The sequence below is a fragment of the Danio rerio genome, chromosome 8 (genome assembly GCF_049306965.1).
Source record: "Danio rerio strain Tuebingen ecotype United States chromosome 8, GRCz12tu, whole genome shotgun sequence".
In the NCBI taxonomy this organism is placed as follows: Eukaryota; Metazoa; Chordata; class Actinopteri; order Cypriniformes; family Danionidae; genus Danio; species Danio rerio.
The window spans coordinates 59,150,464-59,174,937 of NC_133183.1; the positions used below are offsets into that span (position 1 = coordinate 59,150,464).

A 24,474-nucleotide genomic window follows, 5' to 3' on the forward strand; every position below is an offset into this window, starting at 1 on the left:
CCAGGTTGATCGTACAGTTGGTGGTTTTATTCACTTAGAAGAATAATGTAAACTTTAAAGAGTTTTGAGCAAAACAGTCCATTACTTGAAGTTTATTAATATCAAAGATAACAAAATATATTTTTCTTTGTGGCATGTTCTCTAATTTATATACTCTGGTAATGTTAATGCTAAATATGTACAATATAAAACTTGATTCTTAACTTACTGATCTATACTACATTCTGTTTGCAGATCATTGGCATTGATATATAGTCATCACTATGATTCCTTAGGAGCATATTCTCTGTTTTATTTTATTTTACCTCAGTTCTTTCTCTCTTTTTGTTTTAATAGATTTGTGCATTTAATAATTTTTATTTACACTTCATGTTCTCTTTTTTTTTGTTTACTTTATAACCCATGCATGAAACTTATGCAAAGGGGAATGTGAGGAGGGGGCATGCCTAGTACAAATATATTTAATTCTTTGAGTTTAACTTTAATATACTGTATGTTAAGCGACATGTTGATGATTGTTGGTTATTTTGTACAGATGCCGCCTGAGATCCTGCAGTGGATCCTACTGAGAGTTGTCACACAGGATGGTGATGGGACATTTCTGCAACTCTCACTGACATCCAGGACCTTCTGAGCCATTGTCATTCATTCATTTTCTTGTCGGTTTTGTCCCTTTATTAATCCGGAGTCACAACAGCATAATGGACCGCCAACTTATCCAGCAGGTTTTTACGCAGCGGATGCCCTTCCAGCCGCAACCCATCTCTGGGAAACATCCACACACACATTCACACACACACTAATACACTACAGACAATTTAGCCTACCCAATTCACCTGTACCACATGTCTTTGGACTGTGGGGGAAACCGGAAAACCTGGAGAAAACCCACGCGAAGGCAGGGAGAACATGCAAACTCCACACAGAAACGCCAATTGAGCCGAGGTTCGAATCAGCGACCCAGCAACGTTCTTGCTGTGAGGTGACAGCACTACCTACTGCGCCACTGCCTCGCCGAGCCATTGTCAGTAATCCAAAATTCAAGAAGCAGGCTGTGTGTGTGTGTGTGTGTGTGTGTGTCTGTGTACACATGATAAAGAGTACAGAATATGCCAAGCACTTTTTACTGCAGATTGTTACTTTAATGCTGTAGTGGAATTTTCCTGTAAAAATATATAATTGTTTTTATGTTTATTAAAGATAATAATCACAAACTGCTGTATCTTAAATTATTATTAATATTTTCTATAAATTGTCAGTCTTCCTTTTGTACGTGTGCATGTGCATACACAGATGTTCTGTAGGTGAGACATCTGACATCTAAAAAACACAGATCTGCCAGATTTTTACTTGAACCGAGAAAGAGGGACTTTCAACTGACTGTATTGCTTTGTGTTGGTGTTTTAACTGAAGATGAAGTTGGTATTTATTTATCAGGATTTGTCAAATAAAAAAATCAGAAGTTTACACGAGTGCTGCACTTATTAATGTCAAATTTATTTTCATTAATTTGTGTCCTGATAGATAAGTAATAAATAAAACTTGCCATTTGTGCCACACTATTAATATAATATTAAGTGTATTTAATATTCTAATTAAAAGAAATAGAATAACAATGTTGTACGTGACTCTTAATAACCAAACAAAATCATTATAAAAAATATTTTTAAAGATCTACAGTGCAGAAATGGATCCAGAAGGGTTGTTAGAAAGTGGTATTAAAGTATTTACCCTGTATTTACAAATAATACAAAAATAAAAACAAGAAGACTGCTTTTTAATTCAGTAATATTAGATTATGAAATTATTTGTAACTTATTAATTAAATTGTAGAACAGATATTAAAACAACCAGTAGGTGGCAGCAGAGCACTGTCTTCATTCAAATGGAGAAACTGAACAAAACTTTAATGGATTAGTAAATGATAAATAATGAAATTGATTGCATTCATAGATGACACACCATGTAATATGAAAAAAATTAATAAAAAATTTTACTCATGCTGGAACATTTACATATAACAGATCATATACATGTATATTCATAGCAGCATCAAAGTAAAAATAAATTCATTATATTATGAAATAATCTGATTTAATAAGTAAAAAGGTTACAAACATATACTTCCCTTAATAAATAATAGCTTATCCCTGCTCTTAATAAAACTCAAAGCAGTGCAGTATTGAAAGAGAAATAATTGGACACATGCCCAATATTTGTAATAGTATAATTTTAATATTTTCAATTGTAAATTTTCCAGAGAACTCTCCCATTCAAAGGGAAAAAAATTAAACTGAACTGAAAGCACTGCATTTTTATTTATTTATTTTTTCAGACTCCACCTTTATTTGCTGTAAATATGCAATATGCATTTGCATTTTGAAGCAAAATAATAAACCATTAAAATATCAGAACTAAAATCAATGCGTTTCTGAAGTGACACCATTGTGAAAAGAGTCTTTTGAGTCTTTTGTAATATTTTTTAGCAGGAAAAATACCATTATGAAATTCAAATAACTGTTAACATAATTAACATATAAAACACTCATCAAGAATGCCCACTTTTGTGCATTTTTGTGTTTATTAACAATAAAAACAATATTTAAGAAATTGTACATGCATTTCCCGTTTACTGACACCACGTAGTTAGCATTCACGCTATTGCGTTTCCACTTACCAATGAACTTACAGGTGGGCGTGGCTGAATGTGCAGCCCCGCCCCACATTCATCCCCGCCCAGATCTGCGGGCTGCAGACAGGGGCTTCTAGGTGAAGTCGCGAGCTGTCAAAGACAGGGCATTACTCTGCCTTTCAGCATGAGCCCTCCCAAGTTTAGCGTTTTTCCTCATTAAACGCAACGAAAGCGTGTGCTTCGCGTTGTTGTGTCAGAATCCTTGTGAAATACAGTAATACTTTAGGACGCTTAGTTTGGGACGCTTAGCAAATATGATGAACGAGATCATGCGTGTTGAATCTGAGGGGAGTCGCTCCAGTATGGAAGGCCGTTGGGGCCAAAACGTCTGCAGCGCGTTGTGTGTGTCTGTCTGTGTGTGTGTCTGTGACAGGCCCATTGAGGGGTGTCAGGGGTGGAGTGAGCGACGTATCTGAGTAGGGGCGCGAGGGGTGTGCAATGTATTTAACGACCGGTTTGCAAGAAATTATCATTCATTTGCGGGCATTTGGGAGTCTCTGTGCACTTGTCATACTCCTAGTCTTAGCAACTGGATAAATGTAAAGGAGGATTAAGCAAAATTGTTTCTACTCTATAATTAATGTTCTCAACTCACAGCAATAAAACTTTACAATGAGTGCAACAGTTTGTATTCTATAGTTTATTACTATAATTTTTCATTTTCCATATCTGCAATTCCTGTATTTTGGCATTTTTTGTTCAAATCAATGTTTTCTTTATTGGCATTGATTGTTTTGAAATTTAAATGTCATTAACATGCCTGTGTTTTAATTTCTGTAATAAATATGGCTGTCAAGCCAGGATCTTGATGGTTTATTGTGGGTATGTTGTTTACATGAAGAAATCTGTGTTACAAGTTAAACAAAAATTCTATTAAACAATAATATTTTGAATATAAATATTTTTTTTCTTGCGTTTACATTAATTTTACATTTAAATAGGCAAAATTACATGTTTCAGTATTTTAAATGCGATTAATCGCGATCAATTTTTTTAAAAGTGTCGATTAATTAGTTAATTTTTTTAATCGATTGACAGCACTAATATATATATATATATATATATATATATATATATATATATATATATAATAAGGATATATATATATATATATATATATATATATATATATATATATATATATATATATATATATATATATATATATATATATATATAGGATATAAATATAAAGATATAAATAATTCAAAACATATTATTTTCTAGCCTACATGAATTTAAAAACCACTGCCTATAATCTTTCATCTCGGGAGGCTTTTTCAGTGCTTTCAATTTGCTTTTGTATAATGTTATTAATATTAGCAGTATTATTTATTATATCCATATTTATATTTGTTTTATTAAAACAAGCTTAGATTTGCCCACCTGTCAGGTTTTAGACCATATGGGGCACAGCATGTGTATTTGGAAATAACTCAGGTTTTTGACCACACTTTGTTATTACTGTTCATTTATTTGTTTGCTGGAAATTAGAACTAAATTTAGAAATAGTTTTGAAACAAATCTTTGTGCCTAACAAATGCAATTAATTATTTATAGGCTAACTGTTGTCTGTGCATAAAGGTTCCCTATCCACAAGAGCGAAAGTGAACTTTACGTCATGTTAGTAGCAAATGCGCTCTTGGCGCGACACAGCTGGCTCTTAAAGGGAATGGGAGATGAGACTCTGATTGGTTTATTTTCAAAACACACCTATAACTCATTCAGAAAATAAACTCAACCCTTTTAGAACATGCGCCACGGCGCAAAGTGGATTTTCATGTCCTTAAATTAGCAAAAATGCGTTATGACACACCCTGAAAGCGTTTGCGCCCTGCGTTTTGCGCTCTGCGCATGGACCGTCAAAATAGAGCCCAGAGACTACTTTAATTGAGATATATTCTAGCTCTAAGCTTCAAGCAAGATAAAGTCGTCTGAGTCTATGTTCTGTGTCCCACGACATTTGAATCACATCCAGATAAAAAAGAAAAAAAAAGAAAAGCTGCTTTATAAAACAACTAACTATATATATTGAATATGCATTTTTTTTACACAACTACGAGCACACATTTTAACACATTTGTGATAATTATTTTACCTGTGATGCAGCATGGGGAAATGTCAGAGTTTGCAGTAACTGAAATGTCAACATAACAGCACTGGCCTGCAAGAGGGCTTCTCTAGTGTGTGTGTGTATGCTCCGCAAGTGCCGTGCGCCACTTTCTCTGGCTCTGCACCTAAGCGGGTTGATTTCTAGCATCTGATGACGTGATGAACTAAAGTAAACATTCTATGCACACCGATTTAGTCGTACGCTTCAGGGAACAGCCGGTGCTGATCACATCAGTGTAATCATTCGCGTCAAAGGGTTAAAAGTTTGTTGTTATTATTGTTTCTTTCCTTATTCAGTATTTCTCCGCATACCACTAGAAGGAAGCAGTACCACAGTTTGAGAACCACTGGGATAGCATTAACATTAAAATAAATTAGGCAACATTTATTAAAATAAATTTGTCGCCACACATCAGTAATTATGATAGAGATTTGTCTTTTCTTACACGCAGGTTTTTCAGTTGACACAGAAACACTGAAGAATCAGGATAAACTTTAAATCCAGCATACAGCGATTCAGTGAATGTGGTGTGAAATGAGTGTATGTGTGTGAGTGTGTGTTTGTCAGAAACGTTGTAGTAGGACACAGTGCCAGCAGAACAGTCCAAATACACTCCTACTCTGTCAGATTGTGGTAAAGGCGCAGGTATGTCTAGATTCGTATTATTGTGCCAGGCAGTGTATCTGTTTTTACAGCAGTACAGACTCCAGGATTTGTCATTGTATCCAAACCTACAATCACTTCCTCCTTTTCTGCCGATTCCTTTATACGTCACAGATGTATCAACTCTCCCAGTCCCTTTTACTTCCCAGTAACAGCGTCCAGTAAGAGCCTCTTGACACAGAACCTGCTCCTGGTGCTCAAATCGCTCTGGAAGATCGGGATATGACTGCTGTTCTTCCACATGTGTTGCCTTTCTGTTCTCCTCACTCAGAATAAGTAGTGTGTTTACTGTGTTTGGATCCAAAGTCAGATCACAGGCATCTGAACACAAGAAGAGATATTAGAACAACTACATTCAGAACTATTTTACTATGTAACAAGTGGTTTATGAGTTTGAGACCTACATTTTTGCAGTCCTGGTGTGATCCTGAAATGGCCACTGTAACTCAAGCTAGAAAGAGACAAACCAGTGATTGTAAATATATGCCAAAACCAGAAAGATATATTCCATAATTCACATTTTCCTTGTGCTTTTCCAAGCCTGAATGGCTTACAGTACATTCTAAATCCCTTTTGGACAGCGCCTAGTCCACTTTCATTATAAAAAGTGAACTGATATATAATAAAATCTTTTTTTGAACTAAATGGATTTTGTCTTGGGACACAGATTGAGTTATATAAGCTGAGGATTGAGTGGATACGGGCTTATTTTACAACTCCCCTAGAGTTAAAATGTTGAGTTTTACCAATTTGAATCCATTCAGCCCATTTCCAGATCTGGCAGGGGCACTTTTACCTTAGTTTAGTGTAAATCATTGAACTAGATAAGACTATTAGCATAAACATCTCTCTCAAATTTATTTTAATAAAAAAAAAAAACTCCTAGTCTAGTTTCAAGACATATTTATAATTTATAATTTACACAATAATTTTTCTGTCAGTCAGACACAATGTAACCACAGAAGTGCCAAGCATTAAATAGGAAAACTATATAATTTCTTTTTTGAATTTTTTTGAGCAAGATGCTAATAAGTAGCATAATGCTAATCTAATTGTAAGACATTTAGATTTTTACAGAAAGCCCGAATAGAACCTTGTTTTAGCCAAGAGGTATTTGTTTAGATGTCTTTTAAACACAAAATTGCTTGGTGGGAAATATTCACATTGTATAGTATGATATGTAATGCCATCTTCAATTTTATCTGAACCAATCTGCCAACTTCATATATCTTAAGATTATGAAAGACAAAACTGGGGACTTGTCAAAAAGCTTCTCTAAGGCTGGATTTACATTGCAGATTTTGATGATCAATTTGATTTTGTGACTATCTCTGATTTTTTTTGACGACCTTCTTACATCTTTAAAAAGTGACTCGTATCCGATTGTCTGCATTTACACTGCACGCGGCAAAGACGCAACGACCAGGGGAAAAAGTGACTGACACCAAATAATAAAAGAAAGCTCATTTCTCCATTACTGTATTTATTCAGTTTGCAGGTTTTTTTTTTCATTCTTTTGACAAGCTGTTTTACTATAGTTTATGGCAGAAAAGTTTTTATTTTATCAAAGTACCAGTAGGCATCTTAATGTCATTTCCATGGTATAATTTACGCACGTGATGTATGCAACAGTTTCAGTTTGTTGTTTACGTGACGGACATTGCGCTCTCTCTCTGTCTCTCTCTTTCATTAACATTCTTAACTGCTTGTGCTACATCACAATAGCAATTTTTTGTTCAACAGCGTGGGCCGTTTATATGGACACAACTTAATAGAATGAAATGGTTGGTGATATTAACGTTCTGTTTGTTGGACATTAGTATATGTGAGGGGGCTTGTAAATAACTCATGAAAGAATAAAGTTATGTTTAAAACCAAGCACACCATTTTTTTTTTTTTGTTTGTGAATTTCCCAATAAGTAGTTTAATAAGGTGTATCCAAATAAATGGCCCACCGAGTAGTATATGAGATTTAAGGTTTGGGACCAATTCATATCGGATTAATTTCCCCATATGAGCTAGGCCTATTCTCAGAGATGGGTTGCAGCTAGAAGGGCATCCGCTACGTAAAAATGTGCTGGGTGAGTTGGCGGTTAGGACAGCTGGGGCGACCCCAGATTAATAAAGGGATTAAGCCGAAAAGAAAATGAATGAAAGAATGAATGAACAAGGCTTAGGTGACCAAAAACATATTTAGTCTCTGCTTTACTTTCAAAATAAACGTCTTTATTTCTCAAGAAGAGTAAACTACGGATCTATGTACAGTTGAAACCAGAAGTGTGCATGCACTGTATAAAAAGGCACATAACCATTAAAAAAAGTCGGATGTTAATGTGACTAAACTTTTTCTCTTTTAGGTAAACTCAGATTATCAAATTTGTTTCTGTTCTGCTTAATAGCAGAATAATGAGAGAGATATGTTTGGAGAAATTGTTATAACCTTTCTTGAAAGTTTACATACAATAAGATTATTTTGCCTCTGAAAAAGCTTAGATGATGATGTCAAGATTTTGGAAGTTTCTGATAGGCTGATTGACAACATCGGAGACACAACTGTAGAATAGTATTTAAGTAAACCCTCAAACGCACTGCTTCCTTGATTGACAAAAATCAATCAAAAAATCAATTCCTTGTGAAAATCAACAAGCCAGAATCAACAAAAAAGCCAGATCACAATTTGCTAAATTACACTGGGAAAGAGTAAAATTTTTGGAAACATGTCCTGTGGTCTGATGGAGATTGAACTGTTTGGCCATAATGAGTGTTACATTTGGAGGACAAAGGGAAAGACTTACAAGCCGAGGAACACCATCCCAACTGTGAAGTATGAGGCGGCAGCATCATGTTGTGGGGCTGTTTTGCTGCAGGAGGAACTGGTCCACTTCACAGCATAGATGGCATCATAAAGTAGAAATACTGAAGCAACATCTCAAGACATCAGCCAGGAAATTAAAACTTGGCCACAAATGGGTCTTCCAGACAGACCATGACCCTAAGCACACTGCCAAATTAGTTAAAATATGCTTTAAGGACAACAGAGTGAATGTTTTGGAGTGTCCATCACAAAGCCCTGAACTCAATCCTATAGACAAGTGAAAAAGCTTGTGCGAGGAATCTGACTCTGTTACACCAATTCAGGAGGAATGGGCCACAATTCCTTCAAACTATTGTGAGATGCTTGTGGAAGGATACTAAAAATATCTGACCAAAGTTATACAGTTTGAAAGCAAAGATAAAAAAATACCAAGGAAATGTATGTAAACTTTTGACTGTCTAGAAATTAATAAAAATTTTCTCATTATTCTAGCATTTAGCAAATGTAAATGATTTAGGTAATCCTAACGGACCTAAAATAGTAAGCGTTTAGTATGATTTACCATCAGACATTTTTTGAAAAATGGTTTTATTCCTTTATTTAGAGTGTATGTAAACTTCTGGTTTCAACAGTAGGTGCTGCTGCTTTTGGTACCAAGCCTAAACTGAAATTGTAAAAGTGTAGTGATGCTGGTTTGTTGAAGTATACTGCTTTTCATTGATACCAATGTAATTTTATTTTTGTGCTTTTAAAATGATTAAAATTACAATAACTACAACCTTTCTTAAACTGAACTGATCAATTAACAGGAGTTAACTGATTAATTTAACAGGAGTTTTCAAAAATCCAGACTTGTATTAAACTGAAGGGACTGAAATCTCTAGTGATAAAAAAAGGTTGCTTTAAGCTCCTTTTGTATATAACCCTTTCACAATGGAAATAAGCTATATTATTTTTCATAAAATTACAGTATATATCAAGTGTGCCGCAAGCCTGCGTTTGAGTGAAGGTCCCGGCCGTTAGATCGCCCCCTGGGGGCTGGCTGCAGTACAAGTCATAAAGCCCGCCTCCTCCGTGTTAATGAAGGAGACTTGAGCCCAAATTAAAAAAATGTATTACACTTGCAATAAAATGTCCCGAAAGATGGTTCTGGTGGATTAAGGCACTGATTATTGTGCTGAAATAGGTGCAGATCCTCATTTTTGTAAACAGTTTTAGCAGTAATTTAATGCTGGGCGTGTCATCGTGATTGACAGCTGTGATTGACAGTTTCTCAAAGCAGCGCGTCTGAGCTTCGGCAGAAGACTGAAGTGTTATTACTCGATTTCTGTGATATTTTACCATGAAAAAATGAGTTCAGCAGTAAACTACAGTTTCTGACATACATGATCCTGGTGGAACACTGTTTCGCTAAGGTCAGGGCTTACCCCTCAGAGCTCAGACTGACTACCTCTGCTGGACCTTCTCCGGATGCCTGGACTCACTGCCCGATTCCAGCCCGAGTCAATCGAGCCAGATGCGGCGGCCGAGCGAGCCGACGCTGCCGCATGCGAGCTGGAATCAGCCCGCGACGCCGCGAGTAGGTTATGCGCTGCGGCCCGGAGCTGGCGCGATTGAATATATAAAACCCTCATATTTGTTAATGTTATTACATCCATCTGTGTTGATATGACAGCAAACGCATGCTGAGCAGTTCGGGGGGCGTAGTTGATTTTACATAAAGCGTTTGGTTGGAAACTCGACTCCGCTCATTTTCGCGGCTCCTCCTCTGGCTCCATCAGACAATCCTTCTGCGCATGTCTGGCTCCAATTTCAGCAGTCTTTTGCGACAGTTTGTGCCCGTCAAGCAGGCGTTTTGCCCTCAAGGCGTTCAATGGGAAAAGGGGCTGTCGCGTCGTCCATATTTTTTACAGTCATTGGTATATATGCACTAAATAAAGGACTGAATCAGAAATAGTGAAGATTGTCGGTGACTAGGTTTAGCTCATTACTTGAGTTGCTTTTTAAATGTTCCTTTCATGATTCTGTTTAACATGTTATAGCTAATATTAAATATCGATTAACATCATTGCTTCAATGCACTATCCACATTTCCTCTGCAGTTTCATGTAATTTTGAATGTTTCATTTTTAATTTGTCAACTGCAGTTTGGCACTTTCACTTTCATTCAGAACATTTCCTGCATGCCCCTGTGACAAACAAGATATGGGATGTGAGTATGAACTGTAGAAAGAGTGTTGTTTTAATGGAATTTGCTGCGTGTGAGAAAAAAACTCTCCGCATTTCGTGATGCAGGTGTCTGTGGTCCGTGCAGAGAAGTGTCAAAAAGCCATGTGTGTATAGACTTTGTTTACTTTGTTTAGAAGTTGTTTACATGTCTGTGCTGCACTTTAATATTGCTACTAAAATTGGCATTCGCCACATGTTTTAATTCCATTTCTGTTTAGTTCGATTATGACTTTAGTAGGATTAAGGTAATCAAAAATTGCTGTTTATATGGTAGACTATTAATCAGAGTGTCGTTTTAATCATATTAAAATCAGATTATTGGTGCCTAAGTAAATGTACTTAGTGAAAACCATACCGCCAGTTTTTTTTACTCACTACCTAATATGTCTTACTTGAGTATCTTGAGTGAGCATTTTGGATCATGCAGTTTGTCTGTGAGCAGCCGAACTCCTGATGGTCCTGGGTGATTGTAGCTCAAATCCAGCTCTCTCAAGTGTGAAGGGTTTGAACTCAGAGCTGAAGAAACAAAACCACAGCCTTTCTCTGTCACCATACAGCCAGACAACCTACCGAGGAAATATAAAGATGAGGTTAGATTGTTTTTTAATACTCCATAGTTATTTCCATGAGAAAATTATTTATATAAGACATCATATTTAAGCAATTATGCTATTTAAATGAATTATTCAAATTAGTAACAAGCAACACATAACATTATAACATTTTCATATAGTGAACCTACTATATGAAAATGTTATGATGTTATGTGTCGCTTGTTAGGCAGCAGATGCTTATGAAACATGCAGCAACACTTTTATACACATACACATTGGCTGAATGACAAACAAAGACTAAAACGGTGGGTTTAAATAAACAAGAGATAACATGTTAATATAGAGTAACAAGTGGGAGGAGACAGTGTGGCAACTAATAGGAGTGACAGAACACAAGGGTTTTATCCAAAATCACCCCCTATACCAATATATAGTGCGATATTTCTGAAGTGCACTCAATCAGTCCCACAATGCACCCTAATAACGAGTGTACAGCTGATGATACCCATAATGCATTGTGAGAGTATGCATACTAAATGAATTCCAGTGTCTGACCACAGGATGGCATCTACAGTGAAATCCTATCTGTGCAAATTTCTAATTCATTCATTTTTTTTAAATTGTTAAATTAACATTTGTATACATGACAGAAATCTAAATATGTTGTTTTATTTTTAACAAACAGCTCGCTAAGTCTTAAATAACTATAACAGGGTCTGACTAAGAATTTCCCGGGCATTCAAATCAATCACTTGTTTTCATTCACTCCTTAAATATTAGTGGACTAATGTAGGGAATAATGAATAAGGGTATAGGGGGCGATTTTGGAAACAGCTAAAGAGAACAAAGCATAGAAATTGAGCAGAGAACAATAAAAACACATGAGACAATAAGCACAACATACCAGGATGGGGTTCGTGACAGCTGCTGATTTTCTTATCGCAAGTGTTTTTATCGATTTTCTTAACACACCTCTGATTGAAGTGGAAGCGATGTCATGCTGTTAGCACTGTGATAAATTGATGTTGACAATTCTTGTACTATTGCCACATGTGTCTTGAGCAAGACACAATCTTGTCTCAAGTTTCAAAATAAATCCAACCCAAGGGCGTAGAATTAGCATGGATGGAGGGGGCGTGTCCTCACCAATATCCACCAATTACTGAAATGACCCTTCCAATAATTTAATCGAATTCAAAATAACATAATGCTCTGTCAAGCCTTATGCCTCTATTTTGACAGTCCATGCGCAAAGTGCAAAGAGTAGGGCGCAAACGCATTCAGGGCGTGTCAGAATCCACTTTTGCTAAAATAAGGATGGAAAAATCCGCTTTGCACCGCGGCGCATGGTCTAAAAGGGTTGAGCTTATTTTCTAAATAAGTTATAGGTGTGTTTTGAGAATAAACCAATCAGAGTGTCATCTCCCATTCCCTTTAAGAGCCAGTTGTGTCGCGCCAAGAGCGCATTCGCTATTTACAGGACGACTTTGCAAGTGGAAAAACTGAGCATTTCACAAGCAAGAAAACAGTTAAACAGAGCATCAGCATCACGAAAATGAGAGATGAGGCCTCTCATTATCTACTTTCACTTTCGCTCTCATGGATAGGGAAACCTTTTACGTGCAGACATCCATTAGCCTACATAATTATTTTTGTTTGTTAAGCGTAAAGATTTGTTTCAAAACTATTTCAAATTTTAGTTCTAATTTCCAGCAAACAAATAAATGAACAATAATAACGAAGTGTGCTCAAAAAAAGTTACATCTAAATATACATGCTGTGCCCCATATGGTCTAAAACCTGACAGGTGGGCAAATCTAAGCTTGTTTTTAATAAAACAAATATAAATATGGATATAATAAATAATACTGCTAATAATAATAACATTATACAAAAGCAAATTGTTATGAATTATCTGAAAAAGCCTCCGAGATGAAGAAGGCATGAAAGTATGGTTTTTATATTTATGTAGGCTAGAAAATAATATGTTTTGTAATATTTTAATCCTTTAAACTTATATCCTACATATCCTTAATATTTTAATTCTTTTTTATATGTAAAGATATTTGCGTATTGCTCTACATCTTGTGTGTATTAAGCAGTGTGTAAGGGAGGTGCTCAACTAACGCGCTCTGCGCTGGACAATAGACCGGCTTTGTTCTGGTCTATTGAAAAAATCTATTATAGTTTCTCAAAATAGCAACGCGCCAACAATACACCTCAACACACCTTCCTTTATCGACCAGAAGGCCTAGGGGCGCACATATGAGCGCAAATGCATTTGTTATTTAAACAGCGTAGCGCAAAACGTCTAAACGACTCTTGCGGCAAGCTGAAACTAGCAAACAACAATTGCATCTCGCCTTGCGCCACATTGCACCAGGTGTATGATAGGGCCCCTTAGTAACCTACACGTGCACAAAGTCAAGTTCGCTATGAGTTCACTCTAATACTATTAACCAAGGCAGTGCAATTAATTTAGTCAGTTTCGATTTTGGCCTCCATGATTATAAAAAACAATTATCAGGATAAAACAGTTAAATCGTGTCACAGACCTCTCTAAATTTCTCTACATTCATACCTCCTCAAAGCCCAATTGCAGTAAAATCATGTAAATTGACTTTTGCAGCATATGGAATGGGACTGTTTTTTGTACTATTAAGTGTTTATTTTATATAATTAAGTACTTTTCTCATGTTTTTAAAAGCACAAAAAGAATTAGTGCAATGCATATGCTTGGATGTATGTCCCCACTGATGTCAAGAGCAAATCTACACTCTTGATCCAACCAGTTGCTGGCCATAAAGCACTATGTGCTACATGCTGAACCATAAACAATTTGGATTTCATCAGAAATATTCAACAGAAATGGCAACTTGTAATATATGATAAAAAGCAGTTTGGATTAAGTAAAGTTTGTGGGAGCAGTATTTTTAGACTTTTTAAAAAGCTTTTAATATTGTGAATCATGAAGTTCTCATAAATAAATTAAACCCAACAAGCTTTAAACTAGTTTGAATCATATCTGGCAATGTGTTAAAATTAACAGTGTAAAGTCAAAATGCAAACTAGGTGTACCACAAGGCTCAAAACTGGGACCATTGCTTTTCTGTTTGTTTATAAATGATTTACCTGAAAGTTGTAATGAGGTTGGTTGTCAAATGTATGCAGATGATTTAATTATTTATGTAACAGCAGGAAGGCTGCAGAAATGTTAACCAAGCAACTGGTCTGTATTTCCCAGTGGCTGCAGGACAACTTTTTAACTTTAAATTACAACAAAACAGTTTCAATGGTTTTTACGTTAAAGGGGTGGTCCAGAATGTAATTTTGAGGCTTGGTTGTGTTTATAAGATGCAGAAGCAATGTGTGCTCATGTTTCACTTAAAGGAAATTACGTTATTTTTTCATAAAGGTCACTTTGATTATATACAGCTACTCAGCTAACATGAAAACGTTATATTTTCTAGTTCCTCTGAAAGGCCCGCCCTCAAGTGACTCTGATTGGTCTTGTGTAATAATGTGCAGTGATTCGCGGATTGGCTCCATGTCACGCCCGTCCAAGCACGCACCTTTTGTGTAAACAGTCAGTAAACCTCATGCTCCCTCTCTAAAATAACATCTGACAAGTGTCTGTGAAAATAGGGTGCTACTCCTTTAAAGGGCCATGAAACCCCCACGAAAGTGGGCGTGTCCAGCTCTGTTTAGGGGTAAGTGTCGGAGGAGCAAAAGAGGGAAGGTCTGTATAAATTTGCATTAAAATGGGAGTGTCGGTTTGTACACACACCGATTTTCACAGAGAGAAAACACACACACACAGGGTAGAAAGACAGTGACGGTGTTTAAATGGACATCAGTAGTCGAATTATTTGACAAACTATTAAATGGTGGATTTTAACTGCAGTTTGGCACTTTCATTCAGGAATTTCATTCATGCCCCTGATGACAAACTAGATATTTGATTTGAAGAATTGCTCTAAGCGTGTATTTTCATGCAATGTTTGTTACCGCATGGCGAATGACAAAAAAAAAAACCTCCGTATTTCCCGGAAACTTAGATGCACTCGGAAGGTAGCGTCCGAAAGCCGTGTGTGTTATTCCTGTCACAAAGTGCGGTGAAAATCCTACACGATGGTAAGTTTGATTGAGGTGCTAACATGTTTAGACTCGATGTAATAGTTAGTTCATTTCTAACTAACTTTGCCATCTGAATAAACAAAGAGCACTGGTCGCTTACTTACCAAATCTGTAGAGACAGGACAATCAACACCAACTGGTGCCACGTCTTTATGAAAAGGAGACGAGCAGCAAATCCAGATCTCACTATTTCCAGATGAGAAAAGCTCTCGGGTAAACTGTGTTCCCTAGACACGTTTTGTTGTCGAGCATCGTGTGCACTGTAATCCACACGTGAGTCCAGCTGAGCTCTCACAGAGAGAAAATGAAAACAAAACCTTCACCGCTGCAAATTATAAAAGCAACACTGCACGCTTGTTTTGGCAACACAATGTTGCGTCTCTCTGCCGTCTGAACACTTTAACAGGTAAAAACAGTCTTTGAAGCTATCATGTATATTAATGAAGTTGCACACGTTTGAACCAAGTCTTACTCACGAATAAATGCAGCACACTTAGAGTTGTAATAAGGCACTCAAAGTTACAGACGTTCACTCTACACGATGGAATATGCGCTAAGATTTCATGGCCGTGATGCATTTTCAAAAATTCGTTTAAAACCAGAAGTACGAATTTGCTCGAAATAACGCAAAAACAACCAATTTTCACCTTTCAGTGAAATATATGTGTCCTAATAGTGTTTTTAGCAGTGTGGGACACATATACAACTGTCAACAGCTCAAAAAATGAGTTTTGGTGTTTCGTGATCCTTTAAGAGAGTGTGTGCCATTGTGTGTGTGTTTATGTGTGTGCGTGTGTATATTATAAACTATCAGTAACACAAGAAGCGCATGTGCGATAAGCGATGCTTATTTTATTGTTTTCTCTGATGCTCGGATTAAGTTATTTTCTGAGGTGACGCTGCTGACAGAAGAATAAAGCACAAGATGTGGGATGCGACCTGTGTGAGCCTTGATTTATTTTTCTGCTGCTACATGAATTAGGTGAGCTCTCCTGTATTTTTTTAACTCAACGTGTTACACAACGCCTTTTACATATATCCAGAATATGCCTGTGTAAGTAACATGAATCGTTCACATTTCTTTTGCAACTTCATTATCTGAGATGACAAACGCATGGAAAAGCTGCCTATAGAGAAACAATGCAAAGTTGCGCACACACATTGAGAGAGAAGCTGCACGCGCCGGTGAAGTGTGTGTGTGTTTATAGCAGTTTGACTGATAAATATGAATTTGTAGCTAAATCGTTAGCGGTGGTGAACATCATTTCCCATTGTTTACATCTTTGCTATAACAAACCGTTAAGGCTAGACACTGTACATGTCATGATCAATTTTACCAATTAAAAACACTTACAGGTCGTAGCTCAGAGTTCACAGCGTCTGCTTGTAGCTGCTCCATCTTTGAGGAGATTTTAACCGATTCCAGCACTGAACCGGGCAAGATTCTGGAAGCTGTTTTGTCAAATCATGCTTGCTATGTATTTTATAATTCTCTGGAACATAATTAATATTGAACTGTAAGCACTTCTGTCTTTGTGTCGTGTCATTTGGAAGCCCAAATACAAAAACAGAAGAAGCTCTGTGGAAACAGCAGGATGGCATTTTCTCTCTCTGCTATAACGTAACAGCGCCTCGGGCCACGGCCCTTAGCTGCGATGTGTGTATGCGCGATAAAAGTACGTTGGAGATCTCATAAGGCCCGAAAGTATTTTGTAGTCCCCAAAATTCGTTCATTGTAGGCTTTGCTAAGCTAACTCTGTAAAAACCAAGGTCTCCGTTTGCACTGAACTTTGAGCATTTTACATTCAGAGATGTTGTTTATTTTTCCACAGCTACATTACACATCAACTAAAGTTTAAAATATGATACCCTAGTGGACCACCCCTTTATAAAAAAAAACAACAACAGAGAACTGGATGTGTTTTAAAATCCAAATTGACCAAAAGGAAATCAAGGAAGTGAGTGAATTTAAATATCTAAATGTCACTGTAGACTCTAAGCTTAAGTTTGATACCCATATTAAGAAAATATCTAAAACTATTAAGACAAATTTAAACTGCTTTCGTATGATAAGACTATATATATATCTCTTAAAGCAGCGCAAATGTTTGTGCATGCTATGATATTATCACTGTGCAAAAATCAAGCAGGCTAAATGATTGAATTTGTTAGATTCGTAGATTAGGCTATGTATGCAATTTTAAACATGGATATTTAATAAGAACTTTTAATAACTGTAATTTTCCAAATGAAAAAAGGGTTGGTTTGTTGGAATACATCCCAACTATAGCCTATTTATTGTGTTTATGAGCGGTGCCTGAGCTCGCTCTGATGGAGAGAAAATTCAGAGCACAGCACATTTCAGAAAGTTTGGTTTTGCACCTTTTTTTCTGAGGTGTTTAAGCGCTCGTTTGACATCAACTCATCTATGTCAAACTGTGACCGGCAAAATCCTTCTTTCATTTAGTTTCTTAGGCAAAATACGTCTGTAGGCACGTGTGGTTGCAGGTGTTGTCCAGCGAGTTAACAAATATGTGTTGCACATTCATACTGCCAAACTTAAAAAATAAATAAATAAATAAAATAAATAAATAAAATTATATACACACACACACACACACACACACACATACATATATTTCTTTTTGTTGTTTATCAATTATCGGTTAAAAACACACCCTTTCGTTTAACGGTTAATTAATCAATATGAGCGTCCCGATTTGGTTTCTAGTTCAGTTCTGGAAAATTTATGTTCCAAGGGCTATCTAGCTCTTCCACTTAGCCCTACGCCTTCAAGCTAAAGAGAATTGGGTAAGGGGAAGGGCTAAGGGGTAGAATTGGCACTTTATATATAGAAACCATTCTAAACTAGGATCCCCTAACACTCATCTCATATCAATTTAATAGCTAGTTAGGACACTAATTAAATTTGAAGAGATGCTGTGAAGTCTATTGTATCAGACCCAATCCACATATTTTTATTTGTTTGCTTTTAAAAATATAAGTAAATGCAAATCAATAGTAAATAATTTAAAAGCCAAACCACAGTATCTCCAGCTGACAGTTTAGACTCTTCAGTCCATCGGAAAGAAGCTTCACACCAAAGTCCTGCAGGTCATTGTTACTGAGGTCCAGCTCTCTCAGGACACAGTTTGAGGATTGTAGAACCGTTGCCAGATTTTTACAGGACTGAGGAGTTAGATTGCACCCTGTGAGGCTAGAAAAGAGTAAGAATTAATTTTTAATGACCAATTGTTCTGTCTTCTGTTTTTAATGCAAATGGATTTCTTTTATTATTTTTTCTATTATTAATTTTTTTTTCAATATTTCCTGAAGAAACATTTCTGTCCACAGATAAATTTAGTCCATTATGCAATATGCTAGAATTAACTCACATAGCTTTTCTGCAGTTGATCACAGCAGGTATAAGTCTTTCTCTACCCTCATCTGATGTGTGATATTTCTTAAAGTTCAGCTCATCCAGCACCTCCAGTGACATCTGAAGCATGTAGGCAACCGCTGAGCAGTGAGCAGGAGAGAGTTTCTTCTCTGAATGCTTCTCTGATTTGACAAAATCCTGAATCTCTCTGGACAACGTCTGATCCTTCACTTCCAGCAGACAGAGGAACAGATTGATGGATCTTTCAGTGGAGAGTCCACCTCCACCTTTGATCTTCTCTTTAATGTACTGTGTGGTTCTCTCGATGCTCTCTGAGCTGTTCTCATTGTGTGTCAATAGACCCTGCAAGAGTCTCTGATTGGTCTCCATTGAGACACCTAGCAGGAACCGCAGGAACAGATCAAGGTGTCCATTTTTACTCTCTATCGCTTTGTCTACTATCCCTCTGAGCAAGTAGTATAGAGAATCAAAGAACTTAAGTGGTTCCATGAGTCTGTTTATGTAGCAATGAAACCAATAGAAAGCAGCAAGAAACTCCTGAGTGCTCAGATGAATGAAGCTATAGATCTTCCTCTGATGAATTACAGATTCCTCCTTAAAGATCTCAGTGCAGATCCCAGAGTATACTGAGGCGTCAGTGATATCTATGCTGCTCTCTCTCAGGTCCTCTTCGTAGAACATCACGTTTCCCTTCATAAGCTGTTTGAAAGCCACTTCAGCAAGTTTCACAATCACTTCTCTGCCGGACTGCAGGAGTTTCTCTGGATCTCGTTCCTCATATTTCTGATTCCTCGTGTTTATCTGAATCAGCAGGAAGTGAATGTACATCTCAGTCAGAGTTTGAGGGATTTCTGCATTGTCATCTTGTTTCAGGAGGTTTTGAAGCACAGTGGCTGAGATCCAGCAGAAGACGGGTATGTGGCACATGATGTTGAGGCTTCTTGCTCTTCTGATGTGGGAGATGATTCTGTTGGCTTGATGCTCATCACTAACTCTCTTCCTGAAATATTCCTCCTTCTGAGGCTCATCGAATCCCTGAATTTCTGTTAGTCGGTTGATGTATTTTGAGGGGATCTGATTGGCTGCTGCTGGTCTAGTGGTGATCCAGATGAGAGCAGAAGGAAGCAGCTCTCCTTTCATCAGGTTTGACATCAACGCACCGACAGAAGATTTTTCAGCCACATCACAAACTTTCTGACCATCTGAAAACATCAGTGGTATTCTGCTTTCATCTAAACCATCAAAAATGAACATAACCGTACATTCCTTAAAAATCTTTGTGTTCAGATCTTGGATCTCAGGATAAAAGTCCAGCAGAAGTCTGTGAAGACTGTATTGTTGATCTTGAATCAAGTTCAGCTCTCGAAATGGAAACACAAACATGAAATCTACTTGCTGATTGGAGTTTCCCTCAGCCCAGTCCAAAATGAACTTCTGTACAGATATGGTTTTACCGATACCAGCAATGCCTTTAGTAAGAACAACCTTGATATTGTCTTTCTCCTCACATCCAGCTTCAGCTAATGCTGTAAAAATATCATTGCAGAAGATTGGAGTGTCTTGTGAGTGTTTCATTTTGGCTGATTTTTCCATCTGTAAAACCTCATGACCTTCATTCTCCCCCTCATTTGCTCCCTCTATAACGTACAGCTGTGTGCAAATTTGTTGTTTGTTTCCATCATATAAGCTTACATACTTGGTCTTCATGCTGGTTCTGAGCTGGCCTTTGATTCTCGGCAGGTTTCCATTCTCCAGGGTGTGTGTCTCCAAGACAGTATCCATTCTTTCCTGTTTGATGTGTGAAAGTGGCAAACAGAGAACAACACATATCTGACTGGTTTGTCTTTTCCTTCTGTTTAAAAAATAAAAAGAACAGCAAAAATGACAGCTGCATACTCATGAATATGTTACATTCATTCATTAATTTACCTTCAGCTTAGTCCCTTATTTATTCAGGATTCACCACTCTCACATTCACACTTGTACACTACGTCCAATTTTGTTAACCCAATTCACCTATAGCTCATGTGTTTAGACTGTGGGGGATACCAGAGCACCCAGAGGAAACCCATGCCAACACAAGGAGAACAAGCTAACTCCACACAGAAATACCTCAGGAAGTTTTGGACTGCATTCCAATTCCATATCACTATGCTAAATGATTTCAGTTATTTCCAATTAGCCAGCCAACAACAGTCAAAAATCAAATCAAACCCAGATAAAGGCTTTGAGATGCATAACAAAATATTTCTACACATAGGAGTGTTTTGAGGACAAACACCAGGCAAATGTTTTGTAATACAACATGTCATTACTGTAGGTGAGGTAACAGCAGTATATGAAGAATAATTTACTCTAGTCCATTAAATATTTAGTTCACGGCTCATGTTAAGACCACAATATTTTCTATTAATTCAACACTGTAAGAGTTGAAATATTGCAAACATTCTGATATCTTTGAAAATTTAAAACATGAGCTGAAAACAGAGACTGGTGACTTCACAACCCAGCAAGGGGGAATGCGGGAAAAACCAGTTCCTGCTGCATTTGCGTCTGAGTATGCTGAAACTCAGCTTCATCCCCCCATCTCACGCATATGGTCATTTCAATGTTTGAATGTTCTAGATTAACCAAACTGACTTTATCTATCATGTTTGATATCATTTGAAATGTCTCAGTGCGATTGGTACAATGGTCTCATTCTCTCAGAAATAGACATAATCAAAACAATAAATATATAACTTCAGGCATCTTTTGAACCACTGTGAAGGGTGTGACTTTTCCCTAAGTGTGAATGCCTTTTGTTATTCACACCCCCTTCCTTGAGGGAATTCTTGGATTATTTAAGGTAAGGTCTGAGAAAGACCCGGCGCGATTCTGCCTACCCAGATCAGCCCTAGGCTCCACGTTATGTAAAAATTACACATTATGTAAAAAGTCAGGTATGCATCTTTTAATCTTGGATTTATCTTTGATAATTTGATGTTTTGTATTGATCGTTTATGAATCGACTGATTGAATTGGCATAATACATTTACCTGACTAATAAATTATGTTTTGAATCAAACCTTGTGTTATTATCACTGATAAATGTTGTTGTCCATAGCACTACAAGCCACTGTACAGGTTAGTAACGGACTAAAACATGTTAGACGGAGCAGCGTGGCATGCTATACAATGTTGGTAGACATCCGACTAGCAAATTGGCATTATTTCATGTATACGTAGACTGCAAAAGGCCAACTATGGGTTTTCTATTTAGAATAACAAAATATTGTTGAAACTAATTTAAATGTGGGTATTTAGGCCTTCATCTACAAACTTATAATCCTGTGCGATTATTATTAAAACACTTTGTCTTGATTAAGTAGATAACAGATCTATGGGGACCACATAAAAATCTCCTAAATTGAATAAGTAGGGTTCTGCCTTTTTAGGAGAGTGGTTAATCGCCTCTGTTTAATGAAGACTGACAAGCTTGTTATAAGAGATTGTATACCCGGCCGGTGCAAGACTCGAGATGCTATAGGAATCTGAGTAAATGAGAATAAGGTATAATAACAAATCAAAAGAATATTCAATCATAATCTAAATTAATGTGAACGGAAACAAAATAACCTTCTCAGTGTTTTATAATTGGAGTCAGATAAAACGAGGATAAATATATTAATATTCTAAACCTTCTCATACTAAAATTGGAGTCAGATATGAGTTAAGTTTAATATAAATCAACATTGTGCACTGGAAAGACCGAAACATGCAGTAAATCTTCATCCACCATTGGATACCGTCATTGGACCAACTGGCTGGACCCTACAACACGATGCATGTTATATACACACTGTAAGCAAAAACATTTTGAAATATTGAGTGACTACTTTGACCTGTGGCGAGTCATTGTTTCATTTGTTGCATTGCCATTAGGTTTTGCCCCACCTGCTGCTCGTGGGAATTTTATAAGCCCTCTAAATTCATAAATACTAGTGCTTTTGAACCGTAAAGTAAATTGTGTTTTACAGTTCAGTTTTAACAACAATTTTTAATGAATGCCACAGCATACTGTAGTAATACTGTACTAATGCTGTAGTACTCATATTGTGAACCGATTCACTCTTTACTAAATTAAAGAGCTGTGGTGTAGTATACATTTTAACTGTATTTTGTTTATATTACTATAATGTTGTATTACCACGGAGGTTATATATTGCTTATTTTGTGAATTCGTCAAATCCCGTAACTAATACAGTAATAACCGAAGTAACTCTACGTTCTATTCAAAATCAACAACAATACATTATTTTACAACAGGTTTCTGAGGAATGTTTAATTATCTCTCAGCCATCACTCGATTGCATTGCAACATTGGTTCAACACGGAAAAAAACAGAGCTTTGACCACAAAATTAAAGCATTTAAATGTCGGCTGGAACTCCCCAAACCCTTACAACAGAATGAATTAAAACATAATAAACGTAATAACTACCTATGTCTAAACACTTGGCTGCTTCTCTGTTTCTCGAGTGAATGTTACATTATAGCAGCTCACTTATATATGACTACATGCCAGAGTGAAGAATTCTTACCACGAAATGCGTATCTTTCAAGGAGTTAACATCGAAAGGACGTCTCTGCTTATTTGTTTTACTTTCGTTTCAACTCAAGTCATGTGAAAAGACGAACATACTATGGCAAGCCGTTTTGACATTTAATCCAAAACCCGTACTAGTATGTATTTTCATGTTACTAGTGCTTATTTTTTAGATAATAGCATCTTTTTTATTAGGCACTATCGCTTATTCATTACACGAGTGGTTACTTGTTTTTTTATCATTAGATACCAATAAATATTAAATAGATACTAGTACTTATGTTTTAGATACTATTACTTATTCATTATCTATTCATTAGGTACTAGTACTTATTAAATACAGTAGATACTAGTTTGTATTTATTAGATGCTAGTACTTTTAATTTAATACTGGCTAGCGTCTATTTGGTTGTTACTAATAACAAATTATTTTTTTTCTTTAAATTTCTATGGGACCTGTCATTGAGATATCAATTCAGTTTTCACTATGTATTCCAGCAGGGACTAGTACATGTTTTCATGTATTAGTAGTTAATCATTAGGTACTAGTACTCATTCATTAGATACTAGTACCGAATTAATAAATAACAGTACTTATGTTTAAGATAATAGTACTTATTCATTAGGTAATAATACTTATTCATACTATTATCTATTTATTAAGTATAGTGTTTATTAAATAGATACTAGTACTTATTAAATAGATACCACAACTTATTTAAAATATATTAATTCACATTTATATAATAATAGTGCATGTTTGAAATGTTAATAGTGAAAATCTTTATTTTAGTAGAATGTTTAATTGAACTCTACTCTTACATTTGGACTAGTCATAACATAAGACAAGTAAAAAAAGCAGAACTGACTAGTAAAATAAGAATTGTTACTAGTAGTAGTTATAAAAGATACTAGTGTCTAATCAATAATATTAGTACTAATGAAAAACTATTAGTATCTAATAAGTAGTGCCTAATGAATAAGTACTAGTATCTAATACATAATTACTAGTTAAATAGAAACTAGTATCCAAGTAAAAACTACTAGTACATATTATTACAAATATATGCACTAGTCCAGCTGGAATACATATTAGTCAAAACTGAAAAGTTGATATCTCAATGACAAATCAAATAGAAATCAATGGAAATTTTTTTAATTTGTTACTAGTAACAACAGAATAGTTACTAGTGACTATTAAAATCAGCACTAGTATCTATATAATATGTATTAGGATCTAATGAATGAGTACTAGTATCTAATAAAAAGAACTAATGTGTAATG

At 36.1% G+C, this 24,474-nt stretch overlaps 1 protein-coding gene across 6 annotated transcripts; it reads right to left on the reverse strand.

Moving 5' to 3' along the window:
• Positions 1-5,174: 5,174 nt before the first annotated feature.
• On the reverse strand, positions 5,175-23,278 carry si:ch211-194e1.7. Of its 6 annotated transcripts, none has more exons than XM_068223237.2 (7): positions 23,186-23,261; positions 20,300-20,391; positions 18,599-20,129; positions 18,247-18,420; positions 10,905-11,078; positions 5,873-5,919; positions 5,175-5,789 (listed from the first exon to the last, which is right to left on the reverse strand). In XM_068223237.2, exons 3-7 carry the CDS (start codon positions 19,984-19,986, stop codon positions 5,224-5,226), a joined length of 2,349 nt encoding a protein of 782 aa, XP_068079338.1. In that variant the 5' UTR covers positions 19,987-20,129; positions 20,300-20,391; positions 23,186-23,261; the 3' UTR covers positions 5,175-5,223. The 6 variants fall into 6 exon arrangements, with proteins under 6 accessions (XP_068079338.1, XP_073767316.1, XP_073767315.1 ...); XM_073911215.1 differs by having other exon boundaries at positions 20,300-20,455; positions 23,186-23,256; XM_073911214.1 differs by having other exon boundaries at positions 20,300-20,455; positions 23,086-23,232.
• Positions 23,279-24,474: the final 1,196 nt, after the last annotated feature.